This window comes from Taudactylus pleione, unplaced genomic scaffold (assembly GCF_031769625.1).
Source record: "Taudactylus pleione unplaced genomic scaffold, aTauple2 ptg000906l, whole genome shotgun sequence".
NCBI lineage: Eukaryota > Metazoa > Chordata > Amphibia > Anura > Myobatrachidae > Taudactylus > Taudactylus pleione.
The window spans coordinates 94,979-112,306 of record NW_028285307.1 but is presented as its reverse complement, the minus strand read 5'-3'; the positions used below and the strand labels follow the sequence as shown (position 1 = coordinate 112,306).

The 17,328-nt window shown below is 38.2% G+C and overlaps 1 protein-coding gene across 1 annotated transcript in view; it reads right to left on the bottom strand.

The window, feature by feature from the left end:
* Positions 1-17,328, bottom strand: part of LOC148473840 (peptidylaminoacyl-L/D-isomerase-like) — a 97,970-nt gene that overhangs the window by 15,704 nt on the left and 64,938 nt on the right. The window contains exon 3 of the mRNA XM_088459338.1: positions 8,288-8,309. Coding sequence (XP_088315464.1) covers positions 8,288-8,309 — 22 coding nt within the window. The remainder of the gene's footprint in view (positions 1-8,287; positions 8,310-17,328) is intronic.

The following is a 17,328-nucleotide window of genomic DNA, read 5'->3' as shown; positions in this document are numbered from 1 at the left end:
TTTATTTATATGATTCACCAAACAATTATCTTTAATACATTTAATTATTATAATTTGTATTTTTACTTAACAGCAAATCTTTTCCTGTCCTATATAAACTATTGAAGAAAAATTATGTACAGTACTTTATTATTAAAAGTTATTTATATAGTGCACACATTTTCAGCAGAACTTTACAGATATTATTTGTCCATTCACATTGCTCCTTGCCCTGTTGGGGCTTACAATCTATATTACCTACCACATGTTATATGAAAGCTGTAGTGATTTTTTTTATTGAGAGTATGTTTTTAAATGTGGGAAGAAACCAGAATACCCAGAAGACACCCACACAAGCACAGGCAGAATATACAAACTCCACACAGGGCCATAATGGGAATCAAACCCATTATCTCCATGTTGTGAGTCAGTAATGCTAACCACTACACCAGTTGTGCTATGTTACTTGTAGTCAATATACATTAACCTTCAATATCTTAAAAAAATATATTAGAATCATATATTTTCATTCAAGTTTCCAATGTAGAAATCATACTTTTAAGTGATAATGAAAAATGACAAATATTTTTATTTTTAAAAGAGATGCTCACCTACCCCTTAATAAATCATACCTGTTATTGCTCCTATTCCTGGCAATTCTCCTAATTTTCACATTAAAGAAAATAGTAAAAAAAACTTCAAAGAAAATTTTATTCAGCCACTAAACATTTTTTGATTCACAATATAGCAGGTGAGGATTTTTTTAGCCCTGTTCAAATTCCTTTCTGTTTGTGAATGCATCACATTTCAACATCAATATTACTGATTTTTTTATGCAGTACAAACACAAATTATTGTTTGCTTATTTAGAACAATTTGTATTATCTAGAATTACCATTAGTCTTTTTGCCTATTCTAACACGTCAAATAAAATAAATCCAAAATGGCCAAAAGAGTATTTTTTTTCCATCTTCTAAATAACTCATAAAATTGTTTTTGTTTTTTGTTTTGCCAATAATTCACCTTTCCAAAATAGCAAACAGCCGATTTCTAAGAGAAGGGTTCAACAAAGAAATGTTCACTTGATGAAAAAAATGCTTTTTTTAAAAAAAAATTCTATCTTAATTGAAATTCTTACTATGTGTAGAAAAATATCGTATTCCAACAAGGCATACTATTTTTTAAACTAGATAACCTATCATACTCAATGAGGGCCAAGTGATGTTATTTTATACAAATTGGGGCTTTAGAAGCTCTCCAGCTATGAAAAGTATTACATTTTGTGTACTATTATAATCATAATCTGGTTATTACCAGACATTAAGTGGGCACACACTTTGAAAGTGTAGACTTGGGTCAATATGTGGGTGATAGGGCACATGGGTGATAACCAGGAATAGATGTTAGTAAGCAACATTATTTGAAAGTGGGTCTCCCAGCTTTCAAATCTGAGGGTGCACATGGTTAAAGATGTCATTATGGGAGTGAGTTAACACATAGGCCCTTCCTCAATATATGGAAAAATTACCTTTTCTGTAATGTGGGGTAATATTGCCTGGTGATCACTTGCAATAAGTACTAAGTGTCCCCTCAAAATTTGAAAGAGGGTACATCCTCTTTAAGTAATTAATGCCTCCTAATTATTTGTAACCAGGTTGAGGGAGATCTTTCCTCATCCATGAACAAAGTTAATTTTATATAGCTCATGGTGGTTAATGTCTGGTGATCAATGTGATTACTATAAAAATACTTTGATGTAGGCACAGAAATTAAAGTTGGGACAACTCTCATTTACATGAAGGTAACCCAACATATTTACATTGTAGATTGGAAGAGATAAAGGGAGATGTAAAGTCACCCATCTCACTATTTTAAATATTTTATTAAACAATTCAGTTGGCTCACATGCATGCATGTTTGGATGAGGTGGTGGACAGGGTTCAATTTCATTTTGGGTGTGCTATATCCACCACTATGGAAGACAAGTTGAGGTCATTCTCCTGATTGGGAATACACATGTCACTATGAGTCTCACTGGTCCTCCACAGTGAGGGGGTTATTTTATGACATTTAATTTTCTCTTTTAGCAGAATTTTGTGAAACAGTTCTAGTATTGCAATGTGCAATTTTATAATATTGATTAAAACATAACTTTAATTAAATCCACTATTAGATCATATGTTTTATTTTCAGAGCCACAATACATTTAATCTTTTTAAATTGAATATTAACTTTACAGGAAACCTCTTACTTTCCTATATAAGCTACTGAAGAAAAATTATGTTCAGTGCTTTATTATTAAGTTATTTATATAGCACAGACATATTTTGAAGTGCTTTACAGAGATTATTTGTCCATTCACATTGCTCCTTGCCCTGACATATGAACAAGGCTAAACATCAACGCTTACAAAGTATTAAACATTACATTTCCTTACATTATTACAGTATATAATATACCTGCTACTGCAAAAGTATAAGTCCTGCGAATGAACACACATACACTACAGACATATAGGGAAACAAACGGTCTAAAAAGTTCATTAATCACTGCAGGAAATGAGATGCTGTAAATACATTTTTATATGGTGGGATATATAGTGGGATATATGTTGGGATATAAGTGGTATATATGGTGGTATATATGGTGGAATATATGTGGTATATATGGTGGGATATATGGTGGGATATATGGTGGGATATATGGTGGGATATATGTGGAATATATGGTGGGATATATGGTGGGATATATGTGGGATATATGGTGGGATATATGGTGGGATATATGGTGGGATATATGTGGGATATATGGTGTGATATATGTGGGATATATGGTAGGATATATGTTGGATATACGGTTGGATATATGTTGGGATATATGTGGGATATACGGTGGAATATATGGTGGGATATATGGTGGGATATATGGTGGGATATATGTGGTATATATGGTGGGATATATGATGGATATATGGTGGGATATATGGAGGAATATATGGTGGGATATATGTGGTATGTACAGTGGGATATATGTGGGATATATGGTGGGATATATGGTGGGATATATGTGGGATATATAGTGGGATATATGGTGGGATATATGTGGTATATACAGTGGGATATATGTGGGATATATGGTGGGATATATGGTGGGATATATGTGGGATATACAGTGGGATATATGTGAGATATATGTGGGATATATGTGGGATATATGTTGGGATATATGTGGGATATACGGTGGGATATATGGTGGGATATATGTGGTATATATGGTGGGATATATGTGGGATATATGGTGGGATATATGTGGGACATATGTGGGATATACAGTGGGATATATGGTGGGATATATGTGGTATATATGGTTGGATATATGTGGGATAGAGGGTGGGATATATATGGGATATATGGTGGTATATATGTGGGATATATATGGTGGGATATATGGTGGGATATATGTGGGAAATATTTTGGGATATATGTGGGAAATTTAGTGGGATATACGTGGGATATATGGTGGGATATATGGTGGGATATATGTGGTATATATGGTGGGATATATGTGGGATATAGGGTGGGATATATGTGGGATATATGGTGGGATATATATGGGATATATGGTGGTATATATGTGGGATGCACGGTGGGATATATGGTGGGATATATGTGGAACTTTTTTAGTTCTAGGCAAATTCTCTCCGGCGCAGATGATCATTTCTAATTTTTTGCCCATTTATAGTTTCCTGTATTGTACTGTCAGCCTGTGACCAATAAAGTAAAGCCTAAATCTCTAATTTATTCTCTCCTGCTCTTATGTCTCAGCTCTAATAGCTCTTGCTGCAGGTATTAGAATAATTGATCTAGATGGAGTAGATACAATGTCCCATGCCTTGACTTGTCTGTATGCCTGGCAAGGAGACATAACCACATCCCCAGGACTACAGTATTATGATCCCTTTGGTGGCATGTTTTTACAGATGGCCTGGCATTCACTAAAGTGCCTGTCCATGCACCCATACACTTGGTACCGGCACCAAACAGATCTCCTAGTGACCCTGCCTTCATTATGTATCTCAGCTGTTGGCAGAAATTCCTCTTTTTTTCTTACTGGAGTATTGTTGTGGACATTTCATTATTTCATATGAGACCCTGTCTTTATTCAGTATTGCCATAATTATTATAACTATTATTATACACACTAACAGTCCCAATTTACTTCAACAAAGCCCTTTTTAGGCATTCTAAGGGGTGTGATCATGCCCAAAATCGATTTGGTGGCCACAACTCAAAGTGAATGTGGTTTGCTTTGGTTAAATACACCAAGACTGGGGTGTGGGTGGACCAGGAGAAAAGTGTCAAGTGCTTTCATCTTCTAATCAGGGATTATTGTTAGTTAATATTGATCTATGTTAAAAATAGTAAAATAAAATAAAAAAAATAAAAATAAAAAAAGCCTTTTAAAAAAGTTTTTTTTTCTTTCTTTCCTTTATGTAAAATAAATAATTAAATAAATAAAAACAGTATGCACCAGCAAGACAAGCATGGAGGGGAAGAGGGTATTAGGATAGGTAAAAAGAGAGACTCCAATGTTTAAAACTCTTTTAAAAACAATGTTAGAGCAGGAGGTTAAATGATATGTCCAGATGATTAGGAGGGATCGAGATATTTTAGCTACTGTCCCTGACTGCCCCTAGCTGTGGGTTACTCTCGGACTTTTGCAGCATGCGATTATGCAAAAATAAAAAATAAAAAGTAAAAAAATAAATAAATAAATAATAAAAGGTTTAAAAATTATAAGATTTGTTGTGTGTGCATTACATGATTATAAAAAAGCTTTGAGCTCAATATCAATATTTAGACCTTGCGGTTCTAAGGTTTTCATTTGGTAGATCCATCTTGTTTCATTACGTTTTAAAGTTGTTACCAAATCTTCTCCTCTCCAAGTGGGCGTGATTTTTTGGACTCCTATGAATTTCAGACCGGAGATGTCTTTATTATACTTCTCTGCAACATGGGACTCATAGTGTATCGGCCCATTTTGCAGAGAAGCATAATGAAAACCTAAGAACCGCAAGGACTAAATATTGATATTGAGCTCAAAGCTTTTTCATAATAATGTAATACACACACAACAAATCTTATAATTTTTAAACCTTTTATTATTTATTTTTTAACTTTTTATTATTTATTTTATAATTTATTTAATATTTTTATAATTTTAATTTACATATATATATATATATATATATATATACATATATATATATATATATGTTAAAAGTCAAGCCAGTTTTTATTCCCATCCTTCTCCCCCCCTTTTTTCCTTCATTCCCCACTTTTCTATTCTACCCTATTCATTTCTAAGAGACCTTAATGACGTGACTAATAGGAACATATGGTTACTGCCAAATATAGGTCACTTCCTGTTCCGGACACAATTTTTAATTTCAATAAAGTTTGCTATTTAAACAACACCCATTCATTAAGAAAATATCCTTGACAAAGCATCTTGAAGGACGTGAAATGTTGGAAGACAGAGCAGAGCAGTGTGCAACTCTAAGCAGGACCAAGAGAGCAGCAAGCCGCCAGCAAGTGACGTCATTACCAGCCGCTGTGGCATGCTCCAGTCAGATCCCCACAGAGTATTCTGGACAGCAAAGGAGGAAAAGATTGCATGCTGCAAAAGTCCCAGAGTAACCCTCAGGTAGGGGCAGTCAGGGGCAGTAGCTAAAATATATCGATCCCTCCTAATCATCTGGACATTGAATGTAATTTCACCTCCTTCTCTAACATTGTTTTTAAAAGAGTTTTAAACATTGGAGTCTCTCTTTTTACCTATCCTAATACCCTCTTCCCCAACATGCTTGTCTTGCTGGTGCATACTGTTTTTTTTAATTTCATTATTTATTTTACAAAAAGGAAAGAGAAAAAAAAAAGTTGTTAAAAGGTTTTTTTTTGTTTTACTATTTTTAACATAGATCAATAGGAACTAACAATAGTACTTAGTGCTCTGTCATCCTATTACCTTGTCTAAATTGAACTACACTGAGCTGCTTACATATACACAGCGCAGCATACTATTATCTACCTCAATTCCAATCAGGGATGCTGGAAGAAATTAAAGTACAAGAAATTCAAACATATATTATAAACATAGACAGATTATGATGTTGAATATATTGGGGTGATACACCTGTCAAACTATAACGTAGGTGTCCTAAGGTGAGGACAGAAACCTCCCATGGAGCAGAAGGGCATGAATATATTTTTGGAAAATACACACATTTTGTGTCTGCTCTTTTTGCCCTGACCCAGTAACTTGGTTATTATACAGATGGCTGCTGGATTATGGCATTGGTGCTATAGCATATCTGCTATTCTGGACTTGTTTAAAATACTGATGCACTAATTAAGGTCTTACCACAAAACAATGCAATCCATGCACATAAATGGACAATCTGATGGGCGCCCATCTCTGAAAAGGATACAAACAAAAATATGTTTTATTAGATGGTGAGGAGCATTATATGTCTATAAATAACTTAAATTTAACTTATTCTTATGTTAAAACACACATCTAATAAAACATGTGCATACTGTACAGTAGTTATTTTGTAAGCAGACTTGTACTTATTTGCAGTTACATTTCCTAACATTCTAAACAAGTAGGAAATATGGAGAACAGTGCCTCCAGTGGTCAATCATTTCACTATAATTGTTTCTTGTGTTCACAAGCCTGTGAGTTTTAACTTTGTTTTCTGTTTACCACAGATACTCTTTATAAAGCAGAGGTGATGCTGGTGTATGTAGAAAGTTCCTAAAAATGATTGCATGGTAAACAGTGATTTTTAATGTCATTGATTAAAATCAGCGAGCTATGATTTCATCATGAGTGTTCATTAGATAATCATGTGTCCAAATCCCAAACCAAAACAATTGATAGACTATAGATAGACAGTAAAAAGGTTGAAAATGTGTAGATACTGTAGACACCAGAAGTTATAAGTCAATAGTTCAACTGGGACAAAAGATTGACTGGGAAAAAAGGTTGTCATGCTAAAGGTCAACATATTAGACATATTAGAAGGTCAACATGTACAAATGGTCAAAAGGTCAACACTTAAATGAACCACACTGTAATGTTTTTAGGGTTAGGATTAGGCACTTACCCTGACACTTAGGGTTCAGTACTTACATTGACATTTAGGGTTAGGCACAAAAAGGGAGTGTTAGGGTTAGGCACTATAAGGGATGGTTAAGATCAAACACCAACCCTGATAGTTAGGGTTAGGCACCAAGAGGGTGTGTTAGGGTTATGCATAAAGTGGTAGGTAGTGCCTGACCGAGGGCCCTGGAAAGAGTACCAATCCACCAGTCCTCCAAGCCAGTCAGGTATCACGCAGGGTGTCCCACCAATTTAGATTCCCAGGGATCTCAACAAAACTGGTGAGTTTTAACTATAAAAATGATTATAATAATCAAAGAAGCTGTTTCTAAGATATCAATATCTTATTTGTATTATTCTAATCATTTTTATATCACATTTCAGTAGTATACCTCCCCTGCCTACCCTGACTGTACATCCCTGGTATATAGCACAAACCACACCCCAGACATACTCATTCAAATCTTTACAGGCCAGATCAAAAACATACCATAACCCAAACTCCAACCTTCTAACAGCTTTAACCCTAACTGTAAAATGTACCTTATGCTGACCCATCATGGAAGTTTAAATTCTTCCAGGCATATTAAATACCTTTTGTCTCCTTTTCTTCCTCCTTTAATTTGGCACAAAACGAAATCTATCAATCTATACATGACTCAGCAGGAAACTATTGCATTACCTGGTTATAACTCCACATCTGAGCTACGATTAATATATTTTCTGTGACACTCTCCTAATTGTATTTGTGTGGTGTACAGTTATATATGGGATTATACATTCTCCTGCCTGATGCAGGAATTAAGCTATTCTAACACATACAGAAACTACCATAGCCATTTATATATGAGTTAATTACATCTTATTAAAATGATAAATATTTGGACATTTTAAACATTATTAGTTCAACCCTTAAGATAAATTCCAACCATTTAGACTTTGCATCAGGAAAATGGGGACTTTTAAATGTAATTATTTTAGTCGCATTATCCAGAACTTACTAACCTAGACAGCAGCCCCCAGGTGACTCACCACTGTGCCACCCTGTATATCACACACACAATTTATACACAGCTCTCTAATCACATTCTCCTCAATTTTATATGAAAATCATATTATAGTGGGTACTCCTAGAAATAACCTGCACTTTGTTTCATCTCAATCTGTCAAGAGAAAGTTGAGCAATTACAAAAACAAAATATTTTAACATCATCAATACAAGAGATAGGTGTTGCCCCATGTGCCCAGCCAGTAAGGGGTGGGGGGAGAGATGCTATGAGTCCATGTCCACTTGAATAGGACAGGCTACATAGCAGTCTGTGCATAGGGTACATAGTGACATTGGTGTTACTGGTGGGTGAAGGCGCTGGTGCCACCAGCTTGTATAGTGCTGCTGGTCACAAGTGGGCCACTCCCAAAAAAAACGGCCCGTATGCAAAGCAATACAACTAGAACACCTCAATAAACAAAAAAGTTGTCAGAAGTGAATTCATTATGGACAAAGCCATACAAGAGGGTCTGATCCAATATAAGGTGCAGCCCAGTGACCCAGTAACACTGCAGCCTTTGGGTAAAGCACACTGTATAGCATCATTACAGCAAAGGACTCCATTCCTGTGCTGCACCTGGGTGTCACCCACCGATGGGTGACACCAAGGTGCAGACTGACTCTCACCAACAGTGACAGGAGCCGGGTGCTGCACTGTAGTATTAAGTGCATCAACTGGCTCCTGATAATGTTAGGGAGCCGGCACTGCAACACAATGCAGTCAGCACCTCCTTTACCCCACCAGTAATATTATGTTGCGTCACGAGGGATAGGGCCACGAGGCTGCACCCCTGTCCCGTGAGGCCACTCCCCTTAATGCGAGGCCATGACCCCTTTTCATGGTGCCCCGCGCACACAACGTCCCTCCCCGCACCAGGTGACACCACGGGGAGGGACACCACTGGGCCAGTCCACAATTTTTGGTAACCCTCATAGTTAGGCTGTGTCTGGGATCATATTACCTTTTTAAGTTGTTGGACTTAAAACAGAATTACGCAGATCAGGAAACTTTTATACTTTACAACGCACTATATAATAGCATGATGAGCAAAATACAATACATTTTTGTATGTGCTGGGGGTTCTGTCATCCATAATACATAGGTAATAATGGCTAGGTAGAAATGAACTACTCTTGGATAGGCTATAGCATTGTACCTGTTATTGAAGTTGTGTTGACTGTTGCTGCAATGTGTAATCTGCACCATTTGTTCCCGCAGGTAAACTGACTATTTCATTGGTCTAATTTTAGGTTGTAAGACCTAACATGGGGTTTGTCAGAGCATTATGTCATATTGGAAATGGATTTTTATCTCTGGCGTTGGCTTACAACCAATATGTAGAATTAAACCTTTGTATGAAGGAGATAATTAAACAAATCTACAGCAGTAGTAATCTGATGGTCAAATACTTCTTACTCGATTTATGAGCTGTACTCTAGGGGGTAAATTTACTAAAGTGAGAGTTATTAGAAGTGGAGATGTTGCCCAAAGCAAGGAATCAGATTTGAGCTATTATCTTCTAGAAGGTGCCAGCTAAATGATAAGTAGAATCTTATTGGTTTCTATGGGCAACATCTCCACTTCCATAAACTCTCACTTTAGTAAATATATAATTGGTGTTTTCTAGGTTTCTTTTAAAACATGTATTTATTGTTTCAATAATCATATTTAAGAAGAGGAATCTTTGCCCTGAAATATTACAGTTATCCTACAGTATTCTGGTCAGTGAATAGTTATTTCCAATATAAAGGAAAGTATTAATTTCAAAGTTTCAGAAAACAAATGACAGTACCATTTACAGTAAGGCATAGTATGGATTTAAAAAAAAAAAAATTCAGAACTGCCTGATGAAGTGGTCATATCAATGAAAAATATTGCAAATTCATGTGAGAGAACACTTTGTTTATATGTTTTTTATTATTACTGTTTCAGTTATACATTTTTTTAATAAAAAAAAATATTAACTTTTTTGGATTATGCCTTAATTGCATCAATTGTTTTTGATGGATGTGTGAAATGAATCATTTATTGTTCTTACTGAATATTTTATGAAATTTTTGGGAATACTTACTCATTTTCCTTGCCTTTAGACTTAAGAACCCCCCTCACCCCAATTGGATTAAGAAATAAGAGCTATTGCAGAACCAAGCAAGTATTTTCCCCATCACAGAGTCTAATAGGGGTATTCAATATGGGTGCGATAACATCGTTTTTTGCGTTAATATCGCACTTTTTAATGTTTTTGCGTTAATATCACTAGTTTTAGTTTTACACCGCATTCAATTTCAAAGACTTATCTAGTTTTGAAAAGTCTTTGATAAAAAATGATGATAACTTTTCACCATTGAATAGGTTTAAAAAAAAAGTGCAGAATTGGGGTTTAGGGGTGCAGGCTTAAAAAAAATAGCCTGCACCCCTGAGATTGACATTTAAAAAAGAACTGTGTCAAAAAAAGAAAAAGAAAAAAATAGGGACACCCCAAAAAATTAATTTAAAAATTGGGGTGAAAAAAAAATGGGAAAAAATTGTTAAACAATAGGCAAATAGGTTCAGGGCTATTCTGCATGTATGCGGAAGGTGTATTCTAGTATAGATTTATAGCGGCAGGTGTATTATAGAATAGATTATTAGCGGCAGGTGTATTATAGAATAGATTATTAGCGGCAGGTGTTTTCTAGAATAGAATTATAGCGGCAGGTGCACAAATGCAGAATTTTTAAAAACTGACTTTAGGGACATCAAAATATGCTAGTACCCATTTTCATGTACCCCAAATTTGATGGGACCACTTAAAAAAATGAAAAAAATAACCTAAGTGCTCTTCTGCATCACTTCTTTAATGTCGGAAAAAAGTACCTGCTGCGGCTATTTAAATCCCCGACTTTCAATTAAAGGCTAAAACGGGGGTATCCATAGTGTTCCCCCATGTTTTTACAACTTTAGGGGGGTCTTACAATTATTTTAAGGAAAAATTCGTAACTTTGCGCAAATCAAACTTCGGAGTTTGCGGTTTTCGTTAATTTTATTTTGAATACGGGGATAAGCGGGAGCGCGCAGCATACCTTTACGCAGAAAAAAACTCTGATACGAAATCTATTGCTCTCGGTGCTTATCTGACACACCATATATTATTCTATAATACAAATGTGTAATTATTTGGTATTTTTCATATATTAGATTACAGCTGCATGTCCTAAATTTTGGGATTTGTGAATACCCATTAAACACACAAAAAAATAAATATATTGAAAGTACTGCACTAATAAAAATCTTTCACATGTGAAATGGCAGAAAATTAGATATAGCATTTACAGCTCCGTTAATCATATGGTAAATTATTTTATTTAACAGATGGGCATTGGTAAGTACTCTAACCATCCCTGCCTAATCCTAACCTGCCTTTAGGGGTGCCTATCCCTAACCTCCCCTTCCTAGGGGTGCCTAAACCTAACCCCGCCTCCCTGAACCCTAAATGTCCTGGGGATGGCACCTAACCCTAACCTCAGCCATAGTGCCTAACCCTAACCCCCCATCCCCTAGAGTAACAATAACCTTCCCTGGAGGGGTGCCTAACCCTAAATCCCCTGGGGAGGTCCCTAAACCAAACCCCCAATCCCCAGGCTAAGTGTTATACTTACCCAGAAGAGGACAATCGGGATGGTGGGGGTTAGTCTTCCAGCATTCAGATTATGATAGGCATCAGCATTTCGATGCCTATCTTAAGTCCCTTGTCGGGCAGGTCATTTCAGGATTTAGATTGGTGGCATTGCATCTGCTGGTCTTTTACCTACATCCACATTGCTATGTGTTCATCTTCATGAGATAATTTTCTTTGAGATTCTCCAGTAACTACAGTGGGGGGCTGTACATACATAAAGTTATCTGCACATATGATACAAGCAAAACTATTTTATTTCATATTTGACAGTGTGTATAAATAAAAGGGAAGCATAACTCTGTCTGAAAATAAGAATACATGGCTAAGAGCACAGTACAGAAATTATACAATGTATTTAGTAAAAGTTATTGGAGGTAATGTACGTGGCAATAAATTATATCTGTAATAAGGTGTAAACTCACCTGTTACTGTACTGGTAATCTACTGACATAGATACATAGCATGTTACGTGCTCATTACATGTATTGGCCCATCACTGGTAGGTGTAAGGTAGGTGTTATTCTATACATGATCATACTGATCCATTGCCATGTGCTGAGAGAATGTGTTTGTTATTTTCATGTCTAGATAACCCCTCCCTTACACACACCTGTGATTGGCCAATACATTGATTGAGCAACTCCCATGCTGTGTATCATAGTTCTGAGAGTCATGTATGAGATCAGTAGATGGAGTTTATGCTGATCCTTGTTGTGCCATGTTGGAGGTTCCCAGAATGCCACAAGGTGACTTGGTTCTCAATGTAGAAATACATAAATGTATGGCCCAAAGTAGTTCTATTATCATTTAGAGTAGGACCAGCAGAGAAAAAATGAGCAGATTCTGACTGAGAATGGGATGTAAGGGGTGTGACACGCTGCTCTATTACTTTATCACCATAACAACAGCAACTCGTACCCTTTGGATTGACCGATGTCATTTTTTCCGGCTCATTGCAGTGTGATGGGGGCATCTGATTGTTTATTTCTAATCTGCTGACTAATCCTGCAGCAGCTGTGACTAGTGTTAAGGTGGGTGCACACTATACAAATATATCTGCAGAAGATGGTTGTTCGTACACACTGATCAACCATCAACCGGCAACCTGGTGTCCTGGTGGGTGGGGGGGTGTGTCCCACCCTCCTACTCGCTGCTGTTGCTGTGTGTGCATGGGCAGTCTACCAACCACCCGTACACACCTGCAGATGGACAGATATGTACACACACCTGCCGGGGCAGCTATGCACATCTCAGTAAATACAGTCTTGCTTGACATGTAAGAACTACAAACTTCATTATGTAATGTTCTCTAAATATTGTTCTAACATACCTGTTACACTTTCAGTATCATATTTTAATAAATAGCAACTGATAAAACTCAGAATAAAAGGAACATGTCAATAATTCTTTTGAGAATTCAGAAAATGAGAACATTTATTGTGTATTAGATGACACATTAGGAGATATCTATGGAAAACTTCTCCAGGGACAAATCTCTGTAACCTGGGACTGTTCCTGGAAGTTAGGGGCAGTTGGCAGCTATATATACAGTATACAGTATAATGTACATGTCTGCACGTTACTGTGTATTAGGCACAACCACAACTAGATAAACAGGTGTCACAGAGAGGAAGTATCAGAATTCTGTATACACAGGTACAGTATGATACATTACACATCCTACACCTGTACATTAACATTCTGCAGACTATGTGCTTCCTAATCCTTACATCTACATAACTAACATAGTAATACTCTGCAGCACATAAGGGACATGTTTATTAATAGTATTTTGCAGAAAATCTTCCAATACAAATGTTTTCGAATGATTCCCACAAAAATAAATGTTCCCTATATGTATAAAGAGGAGACACAGGAGATAGCGGAGATATGTTCGGTGAATCCTATGTTTTGTTCCCAATAGCAGTAACCATTGGTTTCTATGACGGCTGCAAAATTATAAAATGTACCAACGTTCTCCCAATAGCTAATGACATCTATAAATGGAGCTGCCCATTGTAGTGTATGTTACATATTGCAGTAATCACAGGAGAGGGATCGGGGAGATGACGGCTCCTGTGCAGTAAGTACGCCGGGTCCATACCCAGAAGTAACGTGGTCACATAAGCAAACACCTTACATGTTACACTTAGCAGGGACAAGCTCCTATCTGAGCCCATGTACCTGCCAGAGTTTCTTATCACATTACCCCAATACTTCATTTCTTATTGCCACGATAGTCTGGGTTTTATTTAGGGCATTGCACTAACAAGGGTCAAAATTACTTAATAAAAGAACAAAAATGTCTATTTTATTTTATAGTATCTGCATTTTTTGTATTTGTATTTAAACTTTTTTGGTGTTTTATGTATATATAATAATAAACATACAACATGCACATAAATTAACAAATATCATAAATATCATGCAAATAGCTTCTTAAAAATAAATTCCCTCATTACTTGTCCATGAATTTGAATTATCTACTAAAATAATATCATGTAGGTATTTTATTTCACTTTTTTATCTATGATATAAATGTATCATTGTCCCAGTTAATGTAATTACTCTTATTATCAGTAAGAATGTTGCCAAATTTTTCTAACAAATGTAAAATAACGGCTGGAGATGCTTACCTGCTGCTCTCCTGTCCAGATCTGTGACCTTATTGGTGCTGGGCTCCCTTTGTAAGGGTTACAAGTGCGCACCTGGTACCGTACATTGGGCAATTTGGATTATTAAAGAAAGAAACCACTGTCAGTGATCCACCCTTCCTAAATTACAGATTGTTCCTTTCAGTGTTATGTATGTTCTGTACAGTGGCACGAGATGGTTTCATCCATTAAGTAGTTCTCTTGTATTTGTATTGAGGGTAATTAAGGTACTGCATGCTGCTTCTGTCTAGCACTGGGTTAGTGTGGTACAGCATGCTGCTTCTGTCTAGCACTGGGTTAGTATGGTGCAGCATGCTGCTTCTGTCTAGCACAGGGTTAGTATGGTACAGCATGCTGCTCCTGTCTAGCACTGGGTTAGTATGGTACAGCATGCTGCTCCTGTCTAGCACAGGGTTAGTATGGTACAGCATGCTGCTTCTGTCTAGCACTGGGTTAGTATGGTGCAGCATGCTGCTCCTGTCTAGCACTGGGTTAGTATGGTACAGCACGCTGCTTCTGTCTAGCACAGGGTTAGTATGGTACAGCATGCTGCTCCTGTCTAGCACTGGGTTAGTATGGTGCAGCATGCTGCTCCTGTCTAGCACTGGGTTAGTATGGTGCAGCATGCTGCTCCTGTCTAGCACTGGGTTAGTATGGTACAGCACGCTGCTTCTGTCTAGCACAGGGTTAGTATGGTACAGCATGCTGCTCCTGTCTAGCACTGGGTTAGTATGGTGCAGCATGCTGCTCCTGTCTAGCACTGGGTTAGTATGGTACAGCATGCTGCTCCTGTCTAGCACTGGGTTAGTATGGTACAGCATGCTGCTCCTGTCAAGCACTGGGTTAGTATGGTACAGCATGCTGCTCCTGTCTAGCACTGGGTTAGTATGGTACAGCATGCTGCTTCTGTCTAGCACAGGGTTAGTATGGTACAGCATGCTGCTTCTGTCTAGCACTGGGTTAGCATGGTGCAGCATGCTGCTCCTGTCTAGCACTGGGTTAGTATGGTACAGCACACTGCTTCTGTCTAGCACAGGGTTAGTATGGTACAGCATGCTGCTCCTGTCTAGCACTGGGTTAGTATGGTGCAGCATGCTGCTCCTGTCTAGCACTGGGTTAGTATGGTACAGCACGCTGCTTCTGTCTAGCACAGGGTTAGTATGGTACAGCATGCTGCTTCTGTCTAGCACTGGGTTAGTATGGTACATCATGCTGCATCTGTCTAGCACAGGGTTAGTATGGTACAGCATCCTGCTTCTGTCTAGCACTGGGTTAGTATGGTACAGCATCCTGCTTCTGTCTAGTACAGGGTTAGAATGGTACAGCATGCTGCTCCTGTCTAGCACGGGGTTAGTATGGTACAGCATGCTGCATCTGTCTAGCACAGGGTTAGTATGGTACAGCATGCTGCTTCTGTGTAGCACAGGGTTAGTATGGTACAGCATGCTGCTTCTGTCTAGCACTGGGTTAGTATGGTACAGCATGCTGCTTCTGTCTAGCACAGGGTTAGTATGGTACAGCATGCTGCTTCTGTCTTGCACTGGGTTAGTATGGTGCAGCATGCTGCTCCTGTCTAGCACTGGGTTAGTATGGTACAGCACGCTTCTTCTGTCTAGCACAGGGTTAGTATGGTACAGCATGCTGCTCCTGTCAAGCACTGGGTTAGTATGGTACAGCACGCTGCTCCTGTCTAGCACAGGGTTAGTATGGTACAGCATGCTGCTTCTGTCTAGCACTGGGTTACTATGGTGCAGCATGCTGCTCCTGTCTAGCACTGGGTTAGTATGGTACAGCACGCTGCTTCTGTCTAGCACAGGGTTAGTATGGTACAGCATGCTGCTCCTGTCTAGCACTGGGTTAGTATGGTGCAGCATGCTGCTCCTGTCTAGCACTGGGTTAGTATGGTACAGCATGCAGCTCCTGTCTAGCACTGGGTTAGTATGGTACAGCACGCTGCTTCTGTCTAGCACAGGGTTAGTATGGTACAGCATGCTGCTTCTGTCTAGCACTGGGTTAGTATGGTACATCATGCTGCATCTGTCTAGCACAGGGTTAGTATGGTACAGCATCCTGCTTCTGTCTAGCACTGGGTTAGTATGGTACAGCATCCTGCTTCTGTCTAGTACAGGGTTAGAATGGTACAGCATGCTGCTCCTGTCTAGCACGGGGTTAGTATGGTACAGCATGCTGCATCTGTCTAGCACAGGGTTAGTATGGTACAGCATGCTGCTTCTGTGTAGCACAGGGTTAGTATGGTACAGCATGCTGCTTCTGTCTAGCACTGGGTTAGTATGGTACAGCATGCTGCTTCTGTCTAGCACAGGGTTAGTATGGTACAGCATGCTGCTTCTGTCTTGCACTGGGTTAGTATGGTACAGCATGCTGCATCTGTCTAGCACATGGTTAGTATGGTACAGCATGCTGCTTCTGTCTAGCACTGGGTTAGTATGGTACAGCATGCTGCTTCTGTCTAGCACAGGGTTAGTATGGTACAGCATGCTGCTTCTGTCTAGCACTGGGTTAGTATGGTACAGCATGCTGCTTCTGTCTAGCACAGGGTTAGTATGGTACAGCATGCTGCTTCTGTCTAGCACTGGGTTAGTATGGTACAGCATGCTGCTCCTGTCTAGCACAGGGTTAGTATAGTACAGCATGCTGCTTCTGTCTAGCACAGGGTTAGTATGGTACAGCATGCTGCTTCTGTCTAGCACAGGGTTAGTATAGTACAGCATGCTGCTTCTGTCTAGCACTGGGTTAGTATGGTACAGCATGCTGCTCCTGTCTAGCACCGGGTTAGTATGGTACAGCATGCCGCTTCTGT